The sequence below is a fragment of the Monopterus albus genome, unplaced genomic scaffold, assembly GCF_001952655.1.
Source record: "Monopterus albus unplaced genomic scaffold, M_albus_1.0 scaffold166.1, whole genome shotgun sequence".
In the NCBI taxonomy this organism is placed as follows: domain Eukaryota; kingdom Metazoa; phylum Chordata; class Actinopteri; order Synbranchiformes; family Synbranchidae; genus Monopterus; species Monopterus albus.
This window is the reverse complement of record NW_018128046.1, coordinates 1,736,333-1,756,442: the sequence shown is the minus strand read 5'-3', so window position 1 is coordinate 1,756,442 and position 20,110 is coordinate 1,736,333. Positions and strand designations below refer to the sequence as shown.

Below are 20,110 nucleotides of genomic sequence, written 5' to 3'. Positions count from 1 at the left end.
ACAGAATCATATTTTCCCCTGTATATTCACTCTTATTTCTAGAATAGCCAACAAAAACAAAGCAGCTGGCAAACACCACTCCAGTAGGAAGATCATGTTGCTCTGTGTTTCTTGGAAGTGAAGATAGGCAGTTTTTTATTTAAAATTTTGCAGGGCAAATGTCTATATTATCATATCTATATTATGTCATTTCTATGTTTCTCAGCTTGTTTTCGAGTGCGTCTTTCCCCTGTTGGCCAAAAACGATTAATGTAAACGTAACAATGGAGCCTTCCAACACCTCGCCTGGAAAAACACACACATTAACACACACACACACACACACACACACCTGTGCCAAGGTACAGGACACTGTAGTGCTCATCGTTGACCGCCAGGACGATGTCGGCCACAGTGTGTGTGATCTGGTCATCTGTGGGGAGGTCAAGTGGTGCCACACCGACTGGCCGGATCACGTCCTCAATTTCTGGATAGTATCTGATCACCCCCAGGTTTTTGACATCATTGTGAGCTCCTGCTGTCGAGTTTTTGCGGACACACTGAGGACATATGTGATGTAATCAATTCAGACCGGGGACTTGAATAAACAAAAACAACCTTAGACAAATAGTTCAGAATGGTTTCTGATTCATTAACTCACATCCTCCAACAAATAGCACTTCAATCTTTTCACTTTTGAAATAAAGGCTGATTTACGCATTATCATTTTTCTTTCTCAGTACTGTTTATCTTTTCAGACTGACCAAAAAATAAAAATAAAAATCATGTTGGTTTTTTTTACCATTCCAGGGCGACTGCCAGTAAACTGACTGCTGTAGCCTTTCAGTTTAGATGTAGAGAAAGCCTGGTCAATATCTTCAATGGAGTATGCACAGATCACTGTCCTGCCCCTGAACAAAAGCAGAGAGGGATAATTAGATAAAAGCAGGGCAGCTGGTTACAAGGGACCTGCAGAGAAACCAATACAAATCAGTGATGTAACTATAATAAGTATAATCCCTATCATGTTTTAGAGCAATGATTCTTCATTTTTTCATTTTCTTTTGGTTTGGTTTACTGTGGGTTCAAATGAAGTAAAGTGAATTTTAGAGGCAGTACAACAGCATTTAAAGTCAGTGGGAAGGGCAGCACTTGGGGAAGGTACAAATGCTTCAATTTGAGGAAAACATAAAGGGGCATCCAGAGCTTTATGAATCTGCTATAAATGAACAGAGACAAGAGGGGAAAGGAGACCAACAGAAGGGAAATGTCAGGAAGAACTGCAGTTTACTGAACTGAACTCACACACAGATAAACACTCTACCACACACGATCAGTTCAACCAGTGCTGCCTAACTTACAGCTAACATGTATGAATTGTTTGTTGTCTGTTCATCATTGTGTGCATATTCATCAGGAAAAGAACTGCAAGAACTGGAAATAAAATTAGCTTTAAGCTAAATCACGTAAACTAAATCTAATGGAAACATATATTTTCAGTATTATACATTTTCCCTTGAAAGTAGTTCAAATAAAAAACAATGTATTGTGTAAAAGTAGAAAGGAGATGGATGTTAATCCTTTCTGCATTTCACAGTTTCTATTTTGTGTAATGAACATAGATGTGCGGGTTCACAACTCACGGCTACATTGAAATACACAGAAATAAGAATCAGCCAAAGTGACTTGATCAGATGTGAGGTTGTAATGTGACCTACCGACTTGTATCATTAGTGCACACTACATTATGTGTAGCACTGTACACTCATTGTACAGTTTGAAAACGGTATTCTGCAATTTAAAATGTGCAAAATATAACAACAAACATATTAGATGGGACATGTAAGCATTACCCTTATTGATAAAGTATTAGAAAACTGAAATCATTCTGCCGGTGCCCTGCTGCTGAAAATGTTAAACCCGTTAGCTCTGAATTTGTATTATCAGATAAATGGTATCTGATATCTTGCAAACTTTAAAAAACAATGATTTACCAGATTCTTAAAACTGCTGTTACAGTTCCCTGAAATATAAACTAATACTGACAAGACACTTTCTTTTTAAATCTGATAAGAGAAATGTGTGTGTGCGTGTGAGGGGGCAGGGGGGCATTGTCTGCGCCAGGAGGTGCAGCTCTACTGTATGTGACGTGCATGAGTGTCAGTTACTGTTTCATTACAGCCGATTACACTGTGGAGTCAGACAGATGTTGTAGCTCACCAAGCATTGGAGAACAAGCCGTACATGACCCCGGTCCTCTTGTCCTGCGCTGTCAGCACCACCGCCTGCTTCATATTATTGTACTGCTGCTGAGTGTTGCCTGCACCACACATCACCCGGGCCTTCATGAAAGTGGTCCATGATTCTGGAAGCAGGGCTTTAATGCCCCCTTCATCCACCTGAAAATAACATGCAGGAACTAAATCATAAGTGGCTGTGTGTCCTTTGTTATCGGTGCCCTCCAGCAAAGCACACTGTGTATTTAGTAGGTCACAAGACATACTGTAGTGGTTTAACAAGCAATTAGCATGCACATTAATGTAGCTATTTAATAAACAACAACTGTGTTGTGCTGTGTTTCTATGTGCTACAGCAGTTGTAGGTCCAGAGAGATTGTCTCAGGACCTGATAACACCTTACAGACCCTCTCCAGATGAGCCAGCGTTGCACTCTTACCTACCTCTGAACAAAACTCAGGTAATTCGTGGAAGCATTTTTAACTAACTTGTACCACTTCTTTTCACAGTTTGCTTTGCAGACCCATCAATTCTAAGCCGTATATGCCCTGGATCTGTCTTTTCACATTTTTGAGACAATATGTCTGTGTGGTAAATTATGAAGCTGCGGCTGCTGGAACAACTAGAAACTGTTCTGTCCATAGGAAACAAAATTCACCTACCAACATCTCTAAAGCTCACTAATTAGCAAATGAAATGAAAACTGTGCTCTAAGATGTGTCCGGGCAGTATAATAATTAAAAGCAAATTAAAAATCTCCCCAAACAGACCCCATTTGAGTTAAATAACCATCACACAAAACCTTACTTTTCTGCTCTTATAATTTGTATTTTGATTTGGGGGAGATTAACTCCAAAGATGTGAGTCATACAGGGGAGCAGGGCTTTTCACAGCTGATTTGAAGCACCTTGTACAGTATATAAATCAGGACACATGCTTATAAAATGTAAACATGAACTGTTTGTTTCTTCACAAAGCACGTCACATTGAATCATTCAGTCCTTTAGTTGATTTTGTTAACCATTACATCATAAAATATGTGGTTTTCATTGGAAGCATCAAATTAATACAAAATCTCCAGGCCACTAAAAAATTCTTCAGATGAACCAATCTGAGAAAGTACTCTGCTGTTCAGCTGTTCAGAGCTCAGATATGTAAAATGCAGTGAGGCTGCACGAGTGGGGAAAAAGTTGGGAACCACCACTCTGAAATCATATGAATCTGGATTTAGCTGCAGTTCCACAAACACAGGCATAAAATGGGGTCGGTACCGTGCAGATTCGGCCGATGCGGGCCCTGTATGGCTCCTCGTCCACCCTGGCTGTCTTGTTGATCTCACTGAAGAAGAAGTAGATCTCCTCCTTAAACTTGTGCGAAGATGGGATTATAGCTGCACCAGCAAACTGTGGATCTGGAAATGAGAATTAAATATGTCCACTGAGAAATCATTGCTTTGTTCCCAATTTACAATTTAAGAAATGCCATCATAAGAAATACTGTTATTATTAAACTGTACATGAGAGAGAATATTGGTAGAAGCAGTATACAGTAAGTGTAAATTGCTGATATCAGTATAAATGTTTCTGATTTTTCTTTTGCTGCTGTAAATAACATGACCTGAACCACACAAACAGTGACAGTGAATACACCTACATGATATTTTTCCCATAGGAATGATAGTAGATGATTTACACAGAGTCCCACCCACCATCTCCGTGTTCATTAGTCTAAACCTGTACGGTTTCTCCTCCTACTCACTCAGCAGCCAAATGTTTTCTGTCTTCAGGAGTTTCTGGTAGCCAAAGGTACGCCGGATCGAGCCAGAGTGACTTCCCGCTGACGACATGGCAGAATACAGATTCCCATCTGAGACAGCAAGGGAAAAAAGGTGGAGAGAAGACAGGGTGAATGATGGGTAAAAAAAGAGAAGGTGGACAGTGAGTGTGATGGATGGGTGCAAGATTCAGAGGGAAAGGAAAAGAGATATGAACGACACAGAGGGGACCGACTGAAGCTGGAGGAGAGGAAGATGCAGAAAGAAAACGTTAAACACAGAGAGCATGACTGAAGGCAGAAAAAAGGAGTCAGTGGAAGCCAAAGACAGAATAAAAATGGTAAGATAAGTAGCGAGTGAAGAAGATATCGATGCAAAATAGCTGATTGCACCAATGAGCAGCCACCACTCAGTGTTCTCATAACCTCACTTAGAGCTCTTTCTCCATAGCAACGCAGAGGGGAAGCAGTAGAAATCGTGTCAGTAACATCTTAATTAGGCCTGATTGTTATTTGAATGCTGTTCAACTCAAGCAAATGGTCGGCTTGTTGCCTCAGCCATCGATCTTCATCTGAGAGAATGTCCTGCAGCGCAAGCTAACCTCTCACTAATTTCTGAGAGCCTCTACAAACACTCCATCTGCATTAGAAGCAATGTGTCCAACCCTCATTGCACACAGTGAAGACTCAAAGGTTGGTTTAATTCACCAAATCTGTATTTAGTTGATGTGAACCCACATTTCTGAATCATCGCACAGTTGGGAGTTTGATTCCCTGTGGAGAGAAGCAACACACTAAAGCTCTCCAGTATGCTGTGGTCCCTTGAAAGTGAGGAATTATACCCCCAACATTTGACTTTTATTCAGCTGGATTTGCAAATCATATAGTTTTAGACCTGACCACTGTATGTGTTTCCTATAGTTTGAGGCCTGTATTCTCACAAAACATGGGAAATATTCTTGCTGTGGCAGAGTGGCAAAATAAACCCATCATGTCTGCTTTGGATTGAGAGCGGTGATGCTGGGAGGAAATAAATATCTTCACTGCCATGGGCACAGACAATGATTCACATGACACACCAGACAGCCAGTTGTCTGTGGATGTTGAAATGTGGCCAGTCATTGAGTTTTCTGACATACTGTATATGTTTGTAACTTGGCACTGGGGGAGTAATGGATGTAAACAAAACCTGCAGGGCATAAACAAGCAGCAAATGCACGATCCTACTTTAAAGAAAATGTCAGCCTGATCGGAACTACTAGGATGTCAAAGGCTATTTGTGTTGTCTGTGGACAGGTGCAAAACATTTTACTAAATTTGCCTGTTAAGCTACAGCACTACTACTTCTGCTTTTAGCATCAACATTCAGGAGTCTGTAAAACAAAAACCTTCCGCCTGAATTCTTTGTTTGTGCAGCCAGTTGTACAACAGCTCCGTGGTTTTTTCATGTCAGTGCACAATGGCAGATGGCTGACTCTGGCACTCAAGGTGGTGTGATCCCTTGATGATGTTATAGTTGACATGTATGAAGTGCTGAGGCACAGGACTATAGTCATTACAACAGCTTTTTAGTGGGTTTCTTCTTTTTTTCATTTTGTTAAGTCATTTTTGGGGGTGGGCAGGGTTAGGGATAACAAGCTGTGGGGTCTTTATCCAGATCAAGGTTCTACACAGAGAAGTGGATTGTTCACTCAAACCCTTGACTTAAGCGAAGCTCCTTTTATTGCAAACTAGATTAAAAAGCTGCTTAACTTAGACAGATGATGTATTTATAACTCAGAAATGATTTTCCTAATGTAAATTTTTTGAAGAATTCACTGCTGTATTAATTTCAATTACTAATACAAGCTCACCTATAAACATTTACTCTAATACACGAAAAAAAAACCTAGGCTTTCATTAAAGGTCTTGCTCAAGCCAGGGTACATATTCTTAAGCCCGATGCTAAATGATGCAAACACATCTGTCTGTAGAGGATTGTCAGGTGCTTTAGATAAAAGTGTTTACTCATTTGCATGCTATTAATAGAGAGTGACGAGGGAGATCTCTGCTGGGAGCCGGGGAAATGTTGCTCTGCTGCTCCTGCCACAAATAAGTTAATATGCAGGGTTTAGGATGGATTTGTTTCATAAAAAGATATTTGATGAAGTGACACCTTTGAAAAAAAGTGATATTTTCGAAATGGTGACATCTACTCTTACAAAATGGAACTTAGTGAGACTTTCTTTGTTGGATGGGGTTAGGGTCATTCAACCAGGTAGGGTTAGGGGAACTCTATGCACTGTGACTAGATCTAGTTGCTGATTATGGGATTCATCAAGTTTATAGAAAACATAACTTCTCATTGGCAAGGATGTGTCATAACATTGTCTTCTGCTGCTGATATTAAGTCATTAACAATGAGTGGTTATGTTTATGTAAAATTCCTTTTCATTTTCCTCTTGTGTTTCTTACCTGCAGGCAGGGTAATGGACCTCTGGGAAGGGTAGGGTGGTGAGATGTCAGAGGCTGCTGCTATCTGCTTGCCCTGCACATCGGTCAGCACAGTGTCATTAGCCTGTACACACAGGGAGGGGGGAGACATTTGAGCCTGGAGGAAGTCAAGCCTTTTAAATCCAGTTTACTACAAGTGTATCCATTATATACCTTCCAGTTTTTTTATTCACCTTTTGGCACCATAAAGTTTAGAAAAGGTATCCATGGAGGCACATATTTATTACTCAGTGAAAGCATCCTCTATGGTAATAGATAACAGCCTTCCTTCATGTAACCATCAGAAGAAATATGTGAACAAATCAATGCAATCAGATGCTGATTCTGAGAATGTTCTGACTCAGCAGCAAAGAGTATAACTGGGGCTACTTGCGGCGGCTGCAGAAGAATCTGAGGAAACTCTTACCAGCATCCAGCACCTGGGGCTTCCAGCATTTGTCCCACATACTATGAACGTGTCGTTTACTTTCTGAATGACTGTGATGAAGTTATCACACTCCAGCTGTGGGAGAAAATGAGCAGGAGACAAAGGCATAAAATGAGGCAGGAGCAAGTGGGAAAGGCAGAAATTACACAGATTGGGAGAGGGGATATGGATTCAGAGAGACAGAAAGGTGGCAGAGGCAAAAAAAACAGCAGAGGGTATGTGAAAGAATGATTAGAAAGAAAGAGCACAAAGGGGGAAATAACACAAGGATGAGGAGGAAAAACAAAGAGAGGAAGAGAGGAAGGCAGAGTAGAGGGATAGAGAGCAAAGCAAGCAAGAGTTGAGCACAAAACAGATTATGAGAGAGAAAGCTCAGCAAGAGACTTAAGAAAAATTGGAGGTGATCCATGTTCTGAAAGTGTTTGGCCCACAGCACACAGGAGGGTTAGCCCTGCAGTACAGCAATGCAACACTGCGTATCATTTATTGATTAAATACAAACAAATGGACTGCTGTCCCCCAACATGGGGGATCAAAATGAGTACAACTTTGAGGGTTTGACTCATGGTGAGTTAAGCTTGTTGTGGTGCATCTTCAACCAAAAATGTGCATTGCATTTTAGAAAACAATGATCACAAATCCTGATAGACTCACATGAAATCCAAAAAACAGGGCCAAAGCTTATATAATTGTCTACAGTAGGTGGATGGGTAGGTGGATGGGTAGGAGGGTGGGTGGCCTGGGTTTACTTGTAATTGTGTTTGCATGTTCTTACTTTGTATTGCAGCCTAATATTCCTAGAGATTCTGTCCATGTTGATGAATCTCCTCAGTTTACACCCTATACAAATGTTCCCTGCCATTAGAAATAGTAGTCTTTCCTTTATTTTGCAGGTCAAAAAGTAAGGGTGTGAAGGTTGAGGTGGTGGATGCAGCACATCTCAATTTCATGCCCTGACTTTGTGTTGCAGTGCAACTACTGTAACTTTAACCCAACCACAGGCCAACCTTGGCCATACCTTAGTTGCCATGCACAGATACTGTAGAACACAACATTTTTTAGACACACTGGCATGGGCATAAGAACACTTTCTTCACTGAACATAATCTGGGGTTTTGCACAATCCTCTCTTAAGGTTTTGTCTAGCAATAGGGTTTATAATACACTGGTGAAGAGCCATTGTTTTTAAAGCAATTCAAAAACCTGTAGCACTTCAACAGGAGACTTGTAAGAGATTATAATTCAAAAAAGACTGAGCAAGGTACAAGTCAGGTGCACTTAGCAAAACTTCATCAAACAAAATAAAGAATGAGACCTATGGTAACAGATAGAGGTTATTTTGTGTATGATCTGTGTGCTTTCCTGTTTGTGAACTGTGTAGATTGCTTGCTTGACATGAAGAGACGTGAAGCAGCACTAATTAGTCTTATCAGTGTCACCTGTACTGATTAAGGTGGGTAGAAATGCCTGAGTTGTGGTGTTAGTTAACTACACTGAAAAAAGGCAGCAATGTCAGTCTTTTTTTTCTCAGCAATGTGCTTTTAAGCTAACAATAAAATGCAGATTTTAAAGCATCTTTCAGATTGTGAAGACTGTTACAAGACAGTTTTACAAAGAATGGTCAAACTCAAAAAAGGAGATTCATATTCCAATTCAAAAGAGCTTCCACCATGTGACCCCGATCTGTAATCCAGTGCCAGGCCCAAACGGTAGTGATGGCCATCTGACACCGAGGCCTCGATACATGATTCGAGCTCGGAGAGGGATCTTCCACAAACCACTGCCTCGAGGCTTGTATCGTTGCCGAAAAGACACGTGACTGATGACGTCCAACGCAGAAACAGTTGGCCTGAGGGACTCTGGTGACCGGTTCAGACCGTCGATACAGTGTCATGACGTGAGATCTTGCTGCACGCATCAGCAGGTGCGTAGGTGAAGAGGTACTATAAAGCCACCCAAGATGATGCGCAACATGTGGGTTTTGTCGGCGTAGTAGGTGTGTGCGTAGTTGCTGTCGGCATGATCATTGCTGCTGGTGTGTGATCACCATAGAGCCAGCTAGGAAGAGACCCCGTTCTCCAATGTGGGAACACTTTCAGCTGATCGGTTCAAAGACAGTGGAGAAACTTTTCTTCTTGAATAAAAAGGATTGATTCTCCATCCCTTGTATTTATTCACACCCTGTCCTAGTTACATACGCACATATTACATCCTAGCACATCCTCTGTTTCCCCAAGCACGCCTTCTCCTGCCTACTACACTACATACGTTCATAGACTGGACAAACGTTTTGACATCATTCACACAAAGCCTAGTTACACCCATCACATAATTCAGACATTGTTCTGCTGCATACTATTTTGCCACCAGATGGCACTAAACCAAACCTTTGAATCCATCCATTTTCTATACCGCTTAATCCCAAACAGGGTCATGGGGTGCTGGAGCCAACTCCCAGCCGGCTGCGGGCGAGGGTACACGCTGGAAATGTTGCCAGTCCATCGCAGGGCTAACACGCACACACTCCTACGGGCAATTTAGAGACGTCAATCAATGTATGCTGCATGTCTTTGGACAGCGGGAGGAAGCCAGAGCACCCGGAGAGAACCCACACAAGCATGAGGAGAACATGCAAACTCCACACAGAAAGGCCCCAGGTCGGCTGGGGCTCGAACCTGGAACCGTCTCAGTGTGAGGCAGCAATGCTAACCACCTACACCACTATGCCACCCAACCTTTGAATGAATGAACCAATACTTGATACAAATGATGAAGTGGTTCGATACAGGTGTCATGGTGTCAATTGGACATCACAAGCAAACAGGGATGACTCAAGAGAAGTCACTTTTCACAAACTCGATGAAGCTCCTCTGCAAAGACAGTACTCCGTTTTTATAAGCTGAGTGGTACTTCTTCAAACCAGTAAACTCTTCTGTAATGTCCTTTTTTGCAATCCTCTCTGTATTACAACCTAAAATCTCAACCACCTTTCACAGACTGTGTGTGCTCTGATCCGTCTAAAACTGAGGTGGATAAGACAGCCACACAACACTATTGGAAATCTATAAAATTCTGTGTGTTATCTACTGCACTGCCAAGCTCATCTCACTCTGGTGATAATGCTTTGCACAAACCTCACGGCTGTCTGGTTGTGAAGGATGTTGCTGCCTGTCCTTCCAAGTCCCCTTCCAAGCATCATTGCTTTACTGAGGAAGATTTACTGTGTCATTCAGGACATTCTCATTTTCCACCATCTGCCACTGCCAGACTTTTTGGAATCTTTAGCTGTATTGTGTAGGAAAGCCACCCCCCTTGAAATGTTGTACTATAGCTACAGAATTTATACCCACAATTGTGGCAGGATTTTAGATATGAATAGGAGTACTGAAATTACTGATATCAGCTGATTTAAAACAAAATAGTGGTGAAAAAGGTATTAATGGGCCACTGTGCATCATGTGACTTGCAATACTGTTTGTGGCCACAGCCGCAAAAAATGCCCTACCATCCAACGCTATTACTGGAGCTTGCCCCTGTAAATAACTGATGTTTGTTTTTATGAATTTTGAGCATCTAAAGTGAATAGAAGTGATCAACAGTGTGCCAGGTTTTTATTTCCCGCAGTCAGGGTTTATGATCTGTTGCATGGACAGTGGACACACACAGACACTTGAGTCTGCATAAATGGAAGAGCGCCAGCACGTGTGCAGACAGTCTTAGCCTCCATGTTACTGTGGATCCTTGTGGATATGATATAATTTTCTTATGCCCTGTAAGCATTAAGCTGAGTATCACATGTGGACAACTAGATGAATTGTTTAATTTTTTGCTATAAATGCACAATTTGGCCCTGAGTATAAAAGGATTTGTGTTAATTATCATGCTGATTTTTTTAAATCTTATAACTGCTTCAAAATGAATGTGGAAATAATCCATTGATGTAAAATGATAAAACTGGTCTCAGTATTTAAAGTACAACCTTTAAATACCAAGATTCTCTTACCAACCTTTTTGTCATTAGCTATAGCCATCTCCTTATTTTCAGTGGCATGTGATATATAACGCAGCACTGTACCCTGCTCTTCTTCAGAGTTTTCTTCAATTCCAGTGCATTTAAACCTCGGTTGAGGCTTTCCCACATTATTTCACTAATTGTAGGTTGAATATTGTAATAAAATCTGGCTATCATCTCAGTCTTACTGTGGAATCTTATGATTCCCTGCAATTATCAGCAGCCCAATCATCTGTGCATTGTGTTTTTTTTTTTGAGCTTGGAGCTACCTCCTGTGTAATTTTACATCACGTGCATAAATAAAGATTTTAATGTCTTTATTTGTTTTTCTGTTTTTTCTGTGTTCGCTTTGAATTGTTATTTAAGTCCTAACAAAAAAACAGAACAGTGCAGCACTAACCTCACAACAGTGCAACTGCAGATGATGAAGATGATGAGAAACAGGGTGATGCTGATGATAATACACGCATGGAGGAGGGGAATGGTTTTCAGCTCTGATGGAGGTGCTGACAGTGATGATGAGTTTTTACCTCAAGTGGTGCAGCCTTTGCCTTGCAGGTATCAATTGCAGTCTGATCAGATGCTGCTGGGATCTGTGGGAGGAAGGACTGTTAGTTTGTGCTGAGGTCTTTCACACTGCTCTGTTTCAGCAGGGAGACAGTGACCATGCTGCAGCTGCTACAACATGATCCTCACAGAAATCATCCATATTCTCTGATGTTTGCTGCATTCATGGAATTATTTTGTCATTAAATCTGAGCTGTAGCCCCGCCTTAGCTCAGTCTGCCCCCTGTACTTCACATACTCCAGAATCCCTTTCAACAGCACCTGAAAGAACTTGTTCTCAAAACACGAAGGTGATTAGAGCAGTAGAAAGAACGATACAAAAGGCAGAATGAATCTATCATTTTGAGAACATTTTGCCCTTCAATTTTGCCCTTGTTTCTTATTTGCAAAGTTTATAAATGAGTTTACTGACCCTTTCATTAATCAATAACTATAATTCCCTGTATAACTGTTGAATCTCAAAAAAGCCTTAGCTTTTTATTTCTATGTGGCTGACGTTGATGTTTACCATTGCTGTTTTTGCAGGTATGTTTTGACTGCTATGCCTCACTAAACTAAGCTGCACTTGAAATAACGGCACCTGACAAAATCTAACTTCATTAGTAAGAAGAGCACATCTTCAAAGATTCAAATTCAATGTCAAACCCATCAGCACTTGTTTTTCCACTTGTCTGAGAACCCAACACTAAGCCTGCAATAATTCTGAAAAATAGGGCAGAGTCATATTTGGGTGAAACACCAAGCTCTTCAAGTTTATTAAACTAGTCAGTACTGGCACTGTAGCACACACTCTGTAACCTATGTGGACACTACAGGCTCAGTGAATTATGCTTTGTCTCCTCACAGAGAGAGAGCCCGGCTTCCGCGGCCTTGCCTGCTGACCTGGGTCAGTGGAAGGCCGGCCGTCTCATCTCTCAGCTGCCCTGTTTGGCTCACTGTGCCACCCTCACGGCAGGAGGGGAAGCGTATTTGTTTTCATCCCACAGCTCTATCAAACAGCAATGCAGGGGGAGGGAAAAACAATTTAAAAAATTATAAGTTTAGTTTTACTTACTGCAACATGGCAAGTTGCTTTGTGATTTACTGCAACTGTATCAATTTAAAATAGCAAAATACATCATGGTTTGTTGTTTTTTTGTTAAATAGCACCAAATGACTTGTTCCCAAGACTGAATAACTCAAATTCAAATAATCATCCTACTAATGGATCACAAAATCTCAGAGGAACATTAGTTAAAGGATCAGGCCGGTTATTATGATACAGTATTTTCAACACTCCCCAATACAGAAACTAAAACCTACAATGAATCGCTTCTACTCATGGTTAATGTCCATCAGTGTGTCAGTCCTGGATCAGTTTATTCCTCTGTAGCACAGACCTCCATTGTTGCTCAAAACAAATAAAAACACATCAGTGAAACACACTGCTGCACTGGGTGACATTTTGTCAAGCACCAGACCTGAATGTTAGGAGCCAGCGGAAGGTAAACAAAGCAGAGGGCTCATGCAAAATCTGGCGCATGTGACATTGACTCTGACTCTGCTAACTTCAAGAAATTATGACCACTCTGAGACTTTGGGGCAACACAGTCAGGTCTGGTTTTTCATAACAGGAAAAGAGACATGCCACCTAGTGCAGCAGTGTGTTTCCCTGATGTGTTTTTAATCATTTCTGAACAACAACAGAGCTCTATGGGAAAGATGAACAAGCTAATCCAGGACTGACAGCTGTGAGTAGAGGCAAGGCAGTGTCTGATTGCTGAAAATACAGTACTTTCAATATATATTATGACCAGTCTTATCCTCTAAGTTGCTATTTACCAAAAAAAAAAAAAAGCAACTAATTTTGCCAGCCACTTTGATCATAGTTTTAACTGGATATAATACAGCCAATAGTTAAACAAAGAAACTGATGCCTCCCTCATGTCTGTGCATTAAGTGTTGAGATGAAATAAGGAGGCATTTAGCTTAGCATGTTGGAAGTTCAATTACACGCCTGCCAACACCCCTTTGGGCCACTGACTAGCATGTTGTCCCTGACGGAAATGTAAAAACAACAAGTATTTTTGTTTGTGTTTGCACAGTGACTTCTCAGTCCAGGCAGCCAGTAGGAAGCCCAGTGAATGGATAGATGGTTGTTTGTTAAGAAACTGTTCGAGGCAGTCAGACAAGCTGTTTCCCCTGCTTCTAACCTTTATGCAAAGCCTGGCTAATTGCCTGCTGCCTTCAGCTCCATACTTGGCTCATAGAAATTCATCTAAAGCTGTGCAAGAAAACCAATACGCATATTTCTCAAGATGTCAGCCCACAGACAGATGTCTAACTCTATCCAGCGTCCACACATTTGAGGCTGCACAGTGTAACCACAGCTAAATGTCTTGCTCAAGGGCATGTCATCAGAAACACTGAGGGGGAAGGGCAGAGGGATACATTTCATTCACTTTTTCCAACCAGCTCTACAGCACCTGTTTGAAAACCAAACCAAGACACCCGGAAGTAAATTTCCAGTTTTGTTCTGTATAATAAAATTTACTTGACTTAACTTAGAGGCAAAGTTCAGTCAGTGAAGGCCTGTGCAGGTGCACCCAGGGAGTGCAGGGCCTTTAATTCTGTTTGCAGGCCTGCCTTTTCAATGTATTGGTGCCTGTTGCCCTTCTCACCAACCAGCCTCATTTGTACGTATGAACAGCGCCTCCAAAGTTGCTTTTGAACTTGTTTGCTTTTTAACTTGAACACTTGGCAGTATTTAGGAAGTAGTTGTTCAGTGCTAGTTTAAAAGTTCTCATCACATGGCAGCAGCATTAAGCAATACTGTCTGGAGGACAGAGCTGCAGACCTCCAGAACATCTTATTGACAAGTCTGCATACAGGTAGAAACAATCCACTAAAAGTAAAGTGTACCTGCAGATCATGAACTCCTCTGTCAGTGAATGTCAGCACATAGATCATTGCCTGGCCACCCACATACAGCCTGTCGGTCCCTTCCTGATGATACATGCTGATGTAATTCTCAGGTTTGTTGAAGTGAAACCTGGAGGGCTCTGTGGGTCAGAATGAAATATGTTAGAGGGATGAACAGCAGAGAAGAGCTTTGCTGGGGTACAGTGTTGTTTTGTCATTGTTAAAACATATGTTTGTATCAGTGCAGTGAACGTGGTAATAAAGATTCATTCATTTAAATGAAGAGAACTCTTAAATTTATTCAAAAACAAGACAAGGAAAACTGCTTTTAAGAACATGCTTTGCTGCTAATAATCATTGGTACTTTTAATTAAGAAAGAGCAGAAGGAGAAGAGGAAAATAATTTTCAAATCAGAATTAAAAGTAGTTTCTAACTGATAGAAAATCAATGAAATCAACAGCTAAAACAAAAGAACAAGGCACTGTAATAAAAAAGATGCATGAGCAATCACAGTAACAAAAAGATCAATGTGTGAAAGGAAAACTGAGTTTTAGGAAGTGATGCACTGTATAAAGATAATGTGGATTTAGCTGACCTGAGCCTCTCAGGCAGGTTGAAACAAAGTCTAGAAGCCCTGATAGCAAAGAGCCATTTAGTCTGCTGAAAATATACAAGCCAGCTCAATGAGCCCTGGTTTCATTTATCAAAACACTTGATCCAGTGTTGCTGCTTGTTGTTATTTCAGATTAACTCAGGAGCCATTACAGAAACCTGGACTGGGTACTGGAGGAAAAGGGCATTTGGTGGGAGCATACATATCACTGAAATAATCATGTGGGCTAATCCACTCATAGGTGTTGTTCTGAATAACACTCCAGACACTTCCAGAAGCCTCAAAAGTACATTAGAGCATCTCTGAATTGCCCATCCAGTCAGACTCACTCTTACCTACAGTGCAACTGTACCTGCAGTTATCAAGAGATTAAAATCACTGCTACTATTACAAAATGTGATTGCATGAAGAATACAGTATGTACTGGAGATTCTTGCAAAGTTATACAAAAACTATCATGTCTAATAATGAAAACTATGTACAGTACTTATAACCATTATAAGCTTTTTAATGGGCTTGTTCAACTTTTTCTTTTTTCTCTGCTTTATATGTACATTTTGCTATTTATCATAATTTCACAAAAGTACAGTGTGATCAGATTTAAGGATGTGTAGAAATCAGCCAGTTACATGTTAAGGCATCTGACAATAGACTAAAATAAAAATAATAGCACAGTAAAAAATCAGAACACCAGACAATGTTACAAATAGTGCCATGGCAAGGCTCTTTCAAAAAGAAGGAAGAAAGTAGAAATTAAGTGCTTATCCTAAAGAGCTTTCATTTTCAGCCAAGATACATCATGAGTTGAACTAAAATAAGACTTTAATTCCAAATAATGATGTGTTTTGTTCTTGACATTTCAAAATAAATAGATATACTAATAAGGAAAAGAGGGATTGCAAAGCCATGGCATTTGTAATGATTATCTCCTTACAGACGAAATGAAAAAGACAGTAAACCAGGATGAAGTGGTGGTGATCAGTGCTGCAGGTTGCTAGCCAACCAACAAAGTTTCTATGGAAACAGGGCCCTCTCTTATTTGTAGGAATATAACTGATGAAGCTTATACTTCACAAAGAAGTGAGGAACGTACAAGGAAAGCCAATGTGAATGATGATTTAGACAAGAACATGTAGGTTCATTTCTCTGTCTGACAGTTTTGAGAAGAACACCCTGTAGCTGGAAAAACTCTTTGATAGACCACTAAGATATTTACATTGGAGGTTCAGGTCTTTACAGCTTCCCAAGTAAGCATTTGCAGAGTGAGTCAATAGAAACAAAGTCAATCTGTTAGACAAAACACCTCAAACTCAAAGAAAGTTTCTTCAGTATGAGTTGTGTGATAGTTAAATTGACACTAAAGACATTTTTGGTTTGGACAACGTGTATAACAAATCAAAAGGCAGTCTAAATCATTTATTTTTATGTCTGTTGGAGCTGTTGGAGAGAATACTGACAATTTGTCTCAACTTTTCATTCAATTTGTGTTACAAGTTTTAAAACCACTGTACTATTTGTGGCAAGGGTGTTATGTACTGTAACAGGACACAATCTTTATGCTATTTGGTTCCATGCTGTTTAGAACAATGACCAAAGCTTGGTATAGGTATTATATGGAGTTTTATGTCTTTATGCAGCAAAGCTGTTCAGTTTTTACTGACACGTGTGACACAACACACACACACTCCTGCTATTGGTTACACACTTTTTTGTTTTTTGTTTTTTTTTACCAATTAAGAAGTGGAAGTGATGTGCCACCAGAAGGCAGGGAAATGATAACATACTGTAGATGTAAACAACACACAGTGCTTTATAGTGAGCAACAGTGAATGTTTCAGAGAAAAGTCTGTTTACAAGAAAACCTTTAAAGTAGGATATAAGCTAATAACTTGTTCCAGTTGAACTCAGAAGTCAGAATTTCCAATTTCCCAGTTGAATATTTCAACTGGAATGCCCACTGAATGGATTTCTTGGAAAGTTGGACAAACTTCACCAACCCTACCCTCAAAATCCAAGATGGCTGCTCCATGGATCCACAGTAAAAAGCTGTAGTAATATGATCTTTATTAGCATTTATGTCTTATTCTTGTCTCATTAAAACAACTGTACATACAGTACTGTCCAGCTTCTATCTGCAAACATGTTGCTGTAGAGTTTGCATTTGCAAAATATAAACTGTGTTGTTATAAACTGGGATTGCTAACAATAGCTCACAACAGCTAATATGGCTCAACTGGTATCTGAAACTGGAATCCAGTTAACTTGGGTGTGATGTCATTCTCAGTTTCGACTTCTGAGCTCTGAGGTAAATCAAATGCACCATAAGCTCCTCCCCCACTTGTGCCTGATTGGACATCGTGTTCCATCTCTTTAAACAAGGACACAAGAGGAACAGAAAGTACACCCCTTTCATACAGTCCTCGTCCATGCCACTCTCAGCACAATATCAAAAGGGTCAGACATGAACAACTGAAATGTCACGCGAATGTAATTTGAGCTTAATTTGTGCTCCCTGTTGTGTGAGTGTGTGCTTCCTTTTCCTTTTTCCTTAGATATCTACTCAGTGCTGCTTGGTGAAAACCTTACATTTTCAAAAGGTCAACTTTTCAAGAACAAAGAAAAACAGTTTTGTTTTTTAGCTTGTTCTCTGAAAAATGGCTTCATTAAAGTGACATGTTGGAGAGCTCCTTTACCCTCAGAGGAGCATGTAATCCTTGAATGAAGAAAACCTTTTCAAGCTATGTAGTCACCGGTCACTTTTAAAGCAACAAATTCCTAGCTGCACTCAGGAATGTGCTAATTAAAGAAGAGTGAAGCACATATGCCATTTGAGAGAATAGTTCCAGTTGCACATGAATACAGCATTTTGGATTGTGGGAGAAATAAACAGCAGAGGGGGATGGTATTTGATCGACTGTAGCAGCTTTTCTGTGCGGTACCAGCAAATCATCTCAGTTTTTGTTTCATATAATGTACACAGAATCTTTGGTAACACTTTATTTATTTTATAGGTCTATAAATTCCAGTTTATTTTCAAATAATTTCCTAAGAAGCTTCCCGGAAAGAACCATATAATTTAGTACTAATTACAGGCAAAATTAGAGAGTGATCAGCTGATATGCTTGTAGTCATTTCTAAATGACAAACTGGCACAAACTAGATGATTTTGTTCTGAATACTGAAGGTGAGGCTACACATGCAAAGTGTGAAATGTGTTTACAAACAAATATACAGTTAAACACAAATGGAGAATACATTTTCAAAAAGTATAAATAAAGAGTAAATATTAACCGGAATTTAAATTGAGAAATGTTTTACATAAAAATGTCTTTGGTAGTCAATGATAAACTCAACGCAGCTCAGCACTACTGGAATTATACAGGAAGCTTTCAAGAAATAATTAGGAAATAACAAGCCTCTAAAATAAAGCATTACAGAAAACCAGCCTCTTGTCTTAACAGGGTCTTTGTATTGATGTGTTCAAGTCTCCAACTGAGAGAGAAGGTCAACTCAAATGATGGCTGAACTTTGGTAAAATGTTCTGGTATTTAGAAAGGCTGCAGATGTCAATTTAGCATTGACATAAGCTGTTGTCTTTCTTTCAGTCAGTCTCTCTTTCTTTGTCTCATACTTTGCATTTATCTCCATGTCTCTCCCCTTTCTCTGATTTCTCTCTCTCTCTGCCTTTAGTTATCCCTGTCACTCTCAGGCAGGCATAAAGGAAGGTGAGTAAACATAATGCACATTAAAGTAAGGCAGGCTTCCCAATCCTAACATAGTCGCTTGAAGAAGATAAGTCACCACCATTATCCGTGTAGTTGCTCAAGAGCCACATTTACTTACTTTTGCTGAGGACCAAATCAAAGCAAAAACAAACAACCCCCCTCCCCCCCAGAAAATATTAGATTTAAATATATCACCTGAAATAAACATTGCACCAAATGAATGCTAATGTTGGTCTATCTGTGCCAGATGTGTAAAAAGGCAACTGCTACTGCTAACCTGTTTACCATATGAGTATGCATGTAATGCCCCAAAATGGATGTGTCTAATCTTGTTTTAAATTACTATTTGTATTAATATTAATTTAAGTTATTTGTTTTCTGTTTATTTCTTTTAGTGCCCTTTTCATATTCTGCCAAGAAGAAGCTCAGCGATTATACTTGGCAAAAACAAACACAATGAGGACATTTAACCCTCTGAGGACCTTGGCGCTGTCTCTGGTGCTGAAAACGGGCCAGCTCCTGGTTTTGCACCTCAGACTCAGGCTGCGCCTTTGATGATTTTATTCTGAGTGTTGTCTACGTGTGTGCGTGGTTTAACAACAAGCATTTATAGCTAACCCTGGAATTGCATGATGGTACGCACGTCCGCGCTGTCATTTTGTGCGTTTTGTACTGTGCTCATTGCTAGGACAGGAGAGATACTGTGACGCGCAACCCTCATCTCTATTGATTGCTGACTACATTAGAGGACTGTGTGAGGTGTAAAAAGCCGTGACTGGAATAGATAACTAGAATTCGGCGTGGAATTTTCCATTCATTGCTCTCCCCTCCCTTTCTCCCGCTCTTTTTTTTTTTGTACATTGACACATACTCTACAGCCTACAGCCTATATGTTTATGGCGACTGCCACCCTAAAGCAACCCTCTGTTTTCCCGAACTCATCTGCTGCAGTGTGAAGCAGCTGCCGTGTCCCGCATTGCAGCTTGCAGGACGAGAGAGCTACAGTGACTGTGTCAACCTCCAAAGAGTCATATTTCACAGTAATATTGCAAATCGGCGCTTGTGGGCGAGTGTGTAAAGGCCACAGCCTGGTGGTGTGTTTGGAGCGAACGGGCGCCATGTTCCCCCAGAAGGAAGAGGAGAGGTTGTCTGATTGCGCTCGGCGCTCTTGGAGGTGACGATACGGAGGAGGGGGTCACCAATTAGAGCCTGGGTGCCCTAATTGAAAAACAACCAACGAATGGTGCATTTAAAGACGCACACATAGTGAACTTGTATTGCACTACTATAAATCAGTCACACACCAACAGTAAAGCTACAGGTTGCACAAATCAGACACAAATCATTCAAAGAAGCCAATGTCTACTCATAGGCTAAAATAA

General features: G+C 40.4%; 1 protein-coding gene across 2 annotated transcripts in view; it reads right to left on the bottom strand.

Annotated features, from left to right (window-relative positions):
* Positions 1–20,110, bottom strand: part of LOC109968927 (semaphorin-7A) — a 40,873-nt gene that overhangs the window by 19,780 nt on the left and 983 nt on the right. For both annotated transcript variants that reach the window (XM_020615511.1, XM_020615510.1), the window contains 9 exons: positions 14,390–14,529; positions 11,452–11,514; positions 6,889–6,984; positions 6,444–6,546; positions 3,975–4,082; positions 3,488–3,627; positions 2,200–2,378; positions 782–890; positions 332–539 (listed from right to left, as the gene is read on the bottom strand). In XM_020615511.1, coding sequence (XP_020471167.1) covers positions 332–539; positions 782–890; positions 2,200–2,378; positions 3,488–3,627; positions 3,975–4,082; positions 6,444–6,546; positions 6,889–6,984; positions 11,452–11,514; positions 14,390–14,529 — 1,146 coding nt within the window. The remainder of the gene's footprint in view (positions 1–331; positions 540–781; positions 891–2,199; positions 2,379–3,487; positions 3,628–3,974; positions 4,083–6,443; positions 6,547–6,888; positions 6,985–11,451; positions 11,515–14,389; positions 14,530–20,110) is intronic.